This window comes from Nanorana parkeri, unplaced genomic scaffold, assembly GCF_000935625.1.
Source record: "Nanorana parkeri isolate BGI_ZX_2015 unplaced genomic scaffold, ASM93562v1 scaffold52, whole genome shotgun sequence".
Classification (NCBI taxonomy): Eukaryota; Metazoa; Chordata; class Amphibia; order Anura; family Dicroglossidae; genus Nanorana; species Nanorana parkeri.
In genome coordinates this window covers 165,212-176,079 of record NW_017306320.1, presented here as the reverse complement: position 1 = coordinate 176,079, position 10,868 = coordinate 165,212, and the positions used below count along the sequence as shown (strand labels likewise).

General features: G+C 38.0%; 1 protein-coding gene across 1 annotated transcript in view; it reads right to left on the bottom strand.

The window, feature by feature from the left end:
* PAPPA2 (pappalysin 2) overlaps positions 1–10,868 on the bottom strand; it is a 154,355-nt gene that overhangs the window by 45,030 nt on the left and 98,457 nt on the right. Inside the window, exon 12 of the mRNA XM_018575089.1 lies at positions 644–857. Within this exon, the coding sequence (XP_018430591.1) occupies positions 644–857 (214 nt within the window). The remainder of the gene's footprint in view (positions 1–643; positions 858–10,868) is intronic.

The following is a 10,868-nucleotide window of genomic DNA, read 5'->3' as shown; positions in this document are numbered from 1 at the left end:
GAGCCAGCCGTGATCTTACGGCTGGCTCCGGCCACTTTCAGAGAGATCAGCGTCCCTGGTTGCTAACCAGGGACACTGATCTCCAAATAGCTGACTCTCCCTGGCACCCCGGGAGTCTCCTGCTCCCGGCCGCCAAGGAGAAAAACCCTGCTGTGTCTTTTTTCTTTATTCTGACACGAGCATGTCAGAATCGAGATTAAAAAAAAGACGAATTCCCATTCAAAAGCATTGGGAGTTTACTATTGGCTATTTCAATTTGCAATAGCCAATAGTAAACTAGCATTGTACCCGCCCTCTTTTGCAGTTCCCCATCAGGTCCATCAGCAGAGGGCGGGTACAATGCTAGTTTAGTATTGGCTATTGCAAATTGAAATAGCCAATAGTAAACTCCCAATGCTTTTGAATAGACCCCTAAGTGTAATGAGAGACAAGAAGTAGTGTGAATGTGAATAATTGATAGAGAAGAGTATGAAAAAGACAGTAACTCCAAAAAAGTGGAAGAAGAATAAAATAATTAGAAATGAAAGGGATTATAACCATGATAAATAAAACCAGAATAAAGACAAAGACACAGTAGATACTGTTCAAAGCACACAAAGCATTTGGCAGTCGTAAAATTAGACAAGCACACAATAATTTTAACCTCCTAGGCCGTCGATCAGATGTTTCTGCTACTTGGTATCCTGGCTTACACCTGTATCTGCATGTGGATCCCACATCGTGGTTACCCAGCTGGCAGCGGGTTGTGATAAGCTTTGCATTAATAATTGGCATTGGCGCATCACATTCAATCTTGCAGTAACCTTCAGGGAGAGACCAAAGGCCATCCCAGATACAGGACACCCATGGATTAATTCCTGAAACCAGAAGAAGAGAGGTTAGATTTTCATCTCCTTTTAAAAATTAACCAATTGCAAAACAAAAACAGTTACTGTTTGTAGAAATTAGGGAAGATTTTTAGGAATAGTAAACATTCTTTTTACACCAACTAACAAACAATGTTGTTTTTTATAATCAGTGGATATATGTAATTTTTATCTATGCCGATCATAAAGTTTTTTATGAAATAAAATGTTTTTAATTATTAAGACAATATGTGATTTTTGTGTTATAGGTTTGTAATATGTCCCCTTGCCTTCCCTAGATGACACCTTAAAAGCCCCATCTTTTTCTTAGTTGGTGTATATTGAATATAGGGGTGTGCTGTCCCCGTTCTTGTGGTGATTCAAAATATTTTCAACATTCTTTCTTTTATTGGAAATAGTCAATAAAAATGTATTGAACAAAAAAAAGGAATATTCAACATCCTATCATTCACTTTACAATACATTTTCCTGCCACAGTGCTCTTGGAAGTGGTGTAGAAGGGGGTGGACAGGAGAAAAGATAGAAAACCTGTTAAATGTTTTAAAATTTTAAAGTAAAGCCCTGTCTTGGAGCAGGCACTAAAGTTGTCTGCCTGTACCAATTTTGGCCAGGAATACCTTTTCTGTGTTCTTCTCTGGTTATGCTGAATATATGCAAATTCAGTGTTAGGCACTGTCCCGAAGCAATGCCACCAGTCTAGTAAAAGTTGCCTTAAACAAAGGGAGGGCAAAGCTTAGCTCAGGGAGTGGGGCTTAGACCAACAGTCAGGAAAGTCAAGCCCTTATTAAGAAATTGAAAGTTCTAGATACAGGTCTACCACGGTTTTGCTAGAGTTGGGGTATAATAGATGAATGCATCTAAAGTGGATAATGAAATGCACCACATTAAGTTCACTGTTGAGTAGCACATAATGTAAATTATTGGGCAAGTGAGAAACAGCTCTACTTTTGTTTTAAACATTTTAATTTCACCTTCCACAAATCAGCCCCAGTGTCTCTCTGAATAGCTACCTTGGAATTTTGCAGGAGGCAGGCAGGTAAAAAAACACTGTTTCCCCAAGCCTGTCCCTTTAGGGCAAGAGAAACTGGCATGAAAAACAAGTGATGGAGGCGGGACTCCACAATCCAGTCGTTCACAAGTTACCATCAAATTCCATTTCCCAGAAGAACATTTAAGCACTGTGTCCTGAATAAGAAAAGAATTAGAAAAGAAAATTGCATTTAATAAAAACAAACAGTAAAGAAAAGTATTGATAAAAATTACGTTTTTAGGCGCTTGGTGGGCTGTTCTGAACCCTGGCTAATAACGATTAAACGAATGGTCTGAAAGTGTGTCCTGAGCCTAATGGCTCAGTTCTATAATGAAAAGAGTGTTTACAAAAAGAGAGTGCACACATTTATTGGTGTAACAGTTAAATGTTAAGTGTATCAAAGGCCAAAACGTTTTTGTTGAAGTGTTGAAACCCTAGTCTGGTTTTTATTGCTGTTAGTTCTGGTTACCATTGTTACCAGCACAAAGAGTAACAGCAATTTAAAAATGTTAAGGTTGCTACTAAAACAGTAAGTGAAAATGAAAGACTTCGCAGGGGACACATGATTCATAGACAACTGTCTAAGAGGGAATTTCGCCTCACTTTGGAGAGATCTCTGGGAGAGGAAGTTAAGGGGGGAAAAATTCCCAATGAGACACAGAGATTTAGCTCCACCTTAAAAGCCTCCAGAGAGAAATTGTGTATGCCTTGCCTCAGACCCAAGCTGATTTAACTAGTAGCACAGGTGCTTGTCTGCCTACATTAGAAATGTTTTAGGCAAAAACAGAATCACTTACAGTAAGCTGTACCTTTTTAACATGCAAGGTTAATCATTGAATTCTTACCTGTAAGACTTTATGCCCTGCTTTACTGACCGAGTGTAGAACATGGCCTTCATCACATGTCACAGAACACAGAGTTTCTCCATCCACATCTACGGAACAGTGGGTAGAACCATGTGCCACATGCAGTGGGGAGCATGACCTAGTGGATTGATTGGAAATGACATTTAAATTAATAAATGGCTACAACCTTTTATATATTTATTAAGGCAGTGCAAAGTTCAATAACCATGCAAAATGCAAGAACCCATAAAAACCAAGTAGAGTTAACCAAGTCCATTCTTAACTGATTTGACCACAAACAATACGTTCTGATTTCTTTTTCTGGACCAGCACATAGGCATTACAGTATATCACTTATTATAGGTCAGTTTGTAGTGTTGGTTTTCAATGTTGGATGCAGTATTGGTGATCTATAGTATTCTAAACATGACCTAATGTTAGTCATCTGCAGCAATTGTGGCACCGACAAGTAAACTCACAGTGGCGCATTGTACATACCGTATTTCTGTACTGAAGACACCTCTGCCACCAGCCTTATCTCAAAGAACAACAGCAATCAGCTAGGAAAATAATTCCTGCCAACCAATATTACCTCAGAGACAGATGGGCTACATAGATCTTAAGTAGTGCGTAGATATAAAATCAATCCCAATCTATCTGTTATCAGTAGGATTAAGGTGGACTTGAAAGCTTTTTCTAGTTTTAGGTATACTGGGGGTGGAGCGGGACCTTTGTCAGGTTTTATTGCTGTCTGTGCTCTCCACATTTGCAGAGTCATTTTCACATTTGTCATAGTGACTATTGTCATTGAGACAGGAAGTGAAAGGAAATCTCAAATTTTACTGTTGTCATTGGAACATGAACATGAGGAAAAATCTCCCAATTGAGACAAAAAGTTCCAGGGGCAGCTGTCAAACATGGAAGGTTCCCTTCAAATTTGGGACATTTTATCTCTGCTTACACAGAAAACAATAAAACCCTGGCAGATGTCCTAACCCTTACCCGCTTTATCCAAAACTAGAAAACTTTTATGGGTGGCATTCCACATTGGCTGGAGTCAGGCTGTAAATTGGGGGCACAGGATTATAACACTATGGGGTTGATTTACTTAAATAAAATTGGTTGTTTACTTTGCAAGGAAATTTTAACCCCATTCAATTAAGGGGAAAATTCCCTTGCAAAGTGCAAATTCCCTTGAAAAGTGAACATCACATTTGCCTTTAGTAAATCAACCCCATCATATTAAAGCAACAATACCCAAAGCAACAAATGAAATCATGACATTGCTATAAAGTCTAGAGCTCTAACGGGAGTCATTACTTCTGTACCAATTTTTACTGATTGTCTCTGAATGACTCCCACTGAACAAAGAGCCCTAGGACCTATCTACTACTACTCTATGAAGAACACAAATCAAGTACAAGTGGGATTTTCCATTTGAAACGCAGTTCCAAATTAATAACCACTCCTAATTATATCAACTCCTTGATGGAAGATTATCACTCTCTTATAGCTGTGGAAGTGCACTCTTACAGTTAGATAGGTCCCTATGGAACTCATTCAATCTTAAGCCCTGCTGGCCTATTAGACAGCTCCCATCTGAACTGAAAGAAGGATAACAGGTAACAGAGAGTCGACCATATGTTTTTATACTTCATCTTTTCCAGTTATGTACTTTCTCCACTTTCATCCTTGGACTCCTAATCATTTTTTCTTTCTTTCTTTCTTTCTTTCTTTCTTTCTTTCTTTCTGGCATTTTATATCACTATCCATTTACACTACACTTTACATACTATCCAGTCACATCAGTCCTTGCCCTCAAAGAGCTTATACTTCAAGGTCCATATCCTACATACAGACACATACTAGGTGCAATACAGACAGGAGTCAATTAACCTACCAGCATATTTTTCGAGAGTGGATGGAAACCAGGGTACCCAAAGAAAACCCACACAAGAACAGGGAGAACATGCAAACAGGCGAACTCCGTGCAAATAGTGTCCAATTTCCCATCTCACATCACAGACATTACATCAGAACATAATAAACCTTGTTACACCAAGACTAGAAAGGGCTGAACTGACACTACTCCAATTTTGCTTTTCTGGTTCTTACTTATCACCGTCATTTTTAAAAATCTCCTTAATTTCTGATTTATTGTTTATATACATCTGCAGCATATTCATCAGAGCTTTTTTCCATGCCTTAACAAACTCTGCCTTCCATATCAATGGTATGATTAGCCGCACTGCTTCATTTAACTACATTACTCAGTAGCTATATTTAGCACAACTATGTAATTGACTATGTAGTTTAAAATCCCAGATGTGTCAAGGGAATAGGACATTTTCTGGCTTTCATATTTTATTTTAGCACTGAAAAATCTTCTAATATAAGAATCTTTATTTATAACATGGCTTACTCACAGATCATGGAAATATGCCTACTCCAACATAATCTTTAAAAAAAATAGTTTTGTCCAACCCCATTTAACCAATTCATGCAAGTTAGCTTGTTTAATCACTGTCTGGTATATGTGGAAACTGCTGTTTCTCCCTCTTGTGGTTTGGATCTAAAATACAGACTCTCTCTCTCTTAAATAGTATAAAAAACAAATAACTTCTTTTATTTGCAACCATTTGGCCTGCTAAATTTACCATTTAATGCATTTGCTATGTCTGTTCAATAATGACAGCATATACCTTTTGATCCTGCCAGAAATATTGTCACCAGATAATTTGTGTGTTCTATATCTGTGCTGCACTCTTATCACTTACATTGTTTGCATCAATCTCTAAGTGCTACAGACACCTCCCCATGCTATGGAGAAGAGCAGGGGGAAAGGGGTTGTTCTATCCTATGGTGACAATGCTGCTTCTCCATTGATACAGCACAGTGAGTGAGCGTTGTCACACTAGGACAGAAAGCAGGACCGCCAGAAGGAAATAAAGAAAAAAAATAGGAGGGGGGAGGGGGGGTTAAATAAAGACAATGAATGCATCCACCATATCCAAGGACTGATAATTTGCAATATATAACATTTTTGTTCTTGTGTTTATTTTGTTTTATCTAACTGTGCAAATAACTTTCACCAGCTATAGTAAAGTGGGAAAACAAATGAGGACTAGAAGGAAGTGAGAGGAGCTTCACATTGATCTAAAGGTTTCAACACTTTCAGAACCACTCACCTAGAAAAGTAGACAAACATAAGTTTTTAACTTTACTATGGCATGGCTTGCTGCATGCTTTTTCAGGTGAGTGACTAAGAATATATTAAGGTTCAAGCAGACAAGAGCCTAGCATTTTTAGGTGCTGGTCAGTACTGGTAGTCCACAGAATTGTTTCAGTATAGCTTTTCTTTAAATCTTTTTTTCTTACAAAAATAGCATTCATGGTTATTTCTGCCCCAAAAATTCCTGGAGTGCATTATTGCAGTTAATATCCCGAAGGAAGAAAACGAGAAATGCAAAGTACAGAATTCAAGCAATCTTCTTCAGTCCACTTTAACTGATACAAGTAGTTTAACAGAGTTTTTTTTCCTATTGCACTAAGAGGGTTTTATAGTGTACTCTAGTTTAGTGCTAAAAATTTACAAACCAGATAACATACCGGTTCAGAAACTGTAAGCAAAGGAGAAATTAAATTCAATACTTTGACTAAGTACATCTCCTGGCAGAGTTACTTCTAAGCCTAACAAAAATGTATGCTGCTTCTTTCCGATATTTTTCAAAACGTTATAGCCCGCAAACCACTACTGATTTATGTGAGATTGCAGACTTCCTAAATTAAATTCTTCTTCCAACATTAACACAGGAGACCAGTTATAGAGGAAGGGATCCTACAAACTATCAACAAACCAAAACCTGGCAAAGCTGCTGGCTACGATGGCTTTTGTTAGGCATAGATAGATCGGCTTCATCAGCTTCTGTAGCTGGAGAGTGACACTGAATGCAGGAAGTGATGTAATATACATCACTTCCTGCATTCGGGGACTGAGAGAAGATCAAAGGGAGACCGTATAGTGATCTCACTTTGATCTTCTGTCACAGAGCCATGCCGGCAGTGACAGCTTCTGATACAAGCGATCGGGCGTCTCGGGAGACTCCCGATCGCTTGAATGTAAAGCTCCCGGCCGGCCGTGTAATTACAACGGCCGGCCGGGAAGCTGCTCGCCAGGATTTTTCAAGCACTGCCTCTGATCCTCACACACAGCCGGGACATACAGCTGTCAAGCCTTCACAGAGTTAACTGCGGTCCAGTGTAAAAAAACGGCATATTACTTGTAGTGTGCCGTTTTTCTACACTGAACCGCAGTTTACTCTGTGACAGCTTGACAGCTGTATGTCCCGGCCGTTGCGGGGATGTATTCCAGGTACGGTACCGCGGGTGGGAGCGTCTCTATCTCGGGGGGGGGGAATTGCCCCGTTGCCCCCCCCCCCTGGATTTGCCACTGCTTTCAAAGCTACCATGTTTAGAAAGTTATTGGATCAAAGCAACATACACCATTTTGTACATTTTTCCATGTTGTATATAACTGTCCCAATCTATGTGATGTGGACTGATGGTCTTACAGTCAATCGAACAGTGGTATTTTCTTGCTGTGTTTAGAGGCTCTAACCAAGTAAATGCCACCTCTAAAACAAGATACACAACCTTTACCCTGTATTTCTGTGTCCACATATATTGAGCTGTAATTGTTCACCATGTGTGAGCCTCCTAGTTGTGAGTTACTATGGAATTTTTAGGAAAAAGGTGATTATAATTTTATAGTCAACCCAAACCTGAGCTATATGCATATGGTTGGCTTGACATTTAATGGGTCCCCAGTACCATTATATTTATGCTAAAGCCAATAAAGCATGCCTGAATAAAAGCTGATGCTGCATGCATAATTTCTAGAGCTGACCAAACTGTTACTTTCAATAAATGGAGAGTAAGGGAATGGTAAAGTAGTGGACACTGAAGAGATTTTCATTGCCAGATGGAAATTGTAGAAGCAATGCAAAGGCATTCCTATACAGATATTCTCAGGACTGTTGACTACTGGAGACTGACCCAAAGACATCAAGCAAAAATCTAACGATTCTTAACTGGCCACTTCCTTAACATTTCCTCACTGTAAAATGACTGATAGTAAAGCTGGCCATACACTGCTTAGATTTACAAAAAAAGTTTTGTACGAAAGAACGTTCTTTCAACATTGATGGGGTGAAACTGACGAATGATTTAGACTGTAGTGATGAAAAAAGTCGAAGGAGTAGGATGGAAATTTTTTCTCAAACGAACAAAATTCTAACAGTGAATGTGGTTTTCATTTGGGAAACTCTATTGATTCCAAAATCAAATGTTAAAGTCAAATGAAATTTCAATCAACAGTCATCAGGTGTCTGTTATTGGCTGGTAAAAAAAGAGATCTTTCGTACGAACGTTCATTCAGAAATCTACAAGTGTATGGCTAGCTTAACAGTGCAGGTTGTGATTAGCTCCCCAGAAAGTACTGCAGAGTTCAGTGTATCAGGTGTGGTAGTAGAAACTTGAACACATTGTACAAGCATAATAGAACAATATAAACATTTACAGGGTTATTCACAAAAGGGTGAAGAGTTTAGAGAAGGCAGAAGTAAACGATCGAGCACATTGGAAAAAATCTCCAATTCTGCTCACCTTCCAGTTCAGCTATGTTGTCCTAGATTGTTCCCTTCTCCTGCCTTCTCCAAACTCTTCACCCTTTTGTGAATAACCCTGTTAATATTACTATATACAAAGTTGATTATTTTGTTCCTGCGACTTAGTATATAACCTATAAAAAAGTGGCGATACATGTGAATCAAATTAACACAATCTGAATATTTTAGCAACATAAAACAGTTGTGACTTCTTTACCCTTACAAGTAAACATATTTGATACCTGCAACCCTGTCCAGTGGATGGTGGATTTCCTCCCATGCCTGGATGGTTGATACTAGCTGGAGACCTTAAGGTTACTCCAAGTACACCAATGATCAAGGAAGGGAAGTATAATGTAAGTGACACAGCTTTGTACATTGGGCTCTTTGGGCCATGTAGAGCACTTAAAACCGCAGGATTCTTCTGACATGAAAGCTCTTGAGTTCCTGGAAGAAAAAATAACTTTAGTTCAATATTATTTTATTTACTAATAAACCTTTTCTGCTTGTGTTTTAAGTACTAAATCAGCTACAACTAAACAAGGTTTCACTGACTAGAACACTGTTTGAGGACATATGCAGGCTCCTAATTCTGAGGGCTTAATCTGTAGATTATACAAATTCCTCTGTATAACCTCCCACAGTGTTATACTTTCATACCAGACACAATATTGGTCTAACGCCAGAATCCTTAACTTTGAACAGAATATGTGAACTTCAAAGAATTTATCAAAATGTGTAAATTGAAAAAAACAAGATTTACAAAGTAATGTGGAATGGTGGGATGTGACTCTCACACTAAGTTAAAACAAATAGATCCCTGCAGTCAATCATTGGGGGTATGATGAATTGTGGCTTAAACATGGTATTGCTGTACATCAGGTTAAGATAAGAATATTGAAGTCTTTCAGCTAGCTGCTTCAGTGTTCCATACTTGTATTTATCCCAAGCTTTGCTTCTCTGCTTCAAGTTAACATAAATAAAAACCTATGATCCTATTTACTAGGCCCGCAAAATGAACTACTACCAATAACTTGTTGACTAAATTTATCGCATTTCTATGTTCACTAATCAAGAAAGAAGTAACATTTGTTCATAGTCGGAGAGAATAGGCGTGACTACTGCTGATTTTCTATAATTTGGAAATTTAACTAATAATGAGTTTAATCCTTTCAAAAGTCTTTCAGAAGCTAACACATTCAATTGCATTATCGGCTTATTAAATAGAAAGTAAGGTTCCATTCCTCACAAAATACTGTGGATGTTAGGTGTGTAGGTGTAGACATTTTCAGGCTGATTTACTAAAGGATTTGAGAATATTCATACAATGAGGCTGATTTATTAAAATTATTAGAGACTGTTCATACAATACATTGTGTGAATGTTCACTTCAATTATCCAATTATGTGCAGATGTAATATGTAAACTGGGATTTGTTTTTAATTTGACTGGATAATTGAAGTGAATCTTCACACAATTTCCTAAGTGAAAATGTTCATATCTTTTAGTAAATCAGCCTTAATAAACCAAGTGACTGTTCAGTTTATTTAACCAATACTGTGCAGATGAATAAGTAAATAGGAATGTCCTTTTCATATAACTGGATAATTAAAGTGAAGCCTCACACAAGGTAAGTGTGAACATTCTCAAATCCTTTAGTAAATCAGGCTCTTTGTGTCATTCATATTGTCTATTACATGGCTAAATATAACAAATATTTAACAACATTTTAGCAGTAGCCTTTAGTTGTATTGTGAGATTTTGTCAATAAAGGTAAATACAATTTTCTTTAAAAATTATTTTTTCAGATGATCAGTACTCCATGATAACACACTGTATACTTTAGTCACATCTGAGGGAGGAAGAGGCTGGATGTTATCTGACAGTGTTTGAAATGTACCTAGTTGTCTCCTATACTACTGTGTCATTATACCATTTCAACTATTAGAAATGCAGCATGCCTCCAAATCTTTTCTTTAGCGCATCAACCCATCCATTCCTTTGTCTCTCTGCCAGTCCATTAATTAAATGTGTAGCCTCATGGACCAACAGAGAGGTGCAGGGATGTCCGAGTCTCAATTTTCTTATCTGAGGTCTGTTTGGGAATATATAAGTACTCTGGAAAAGTACTGCAAAAGTGGAACTACACAACTAACCTGAAATACACAACTATAAGACATGGGACATCATTTTAGAAGACCCCAGTCTGTACTGTTTGAGTGCCAAGTTTGAATTAGGTTTCAATGCCTGAACTGAAGCTCCCTACTGCTCCATGTTGACAGTGAAGCGGACTTTGTGTTAGGCTGCTTGTAGAAAATCAATAATGAATAATCAGACACACAGAGTGTCCCATTTCTTATTGAAATACTAGGAACAGGCAGGAGCGCCATCTTAAGAAGTTACTGGAGGTCTTCCAAAACATGATTTCCTGTGAAATACAGTAGATATAGAATGTGACATT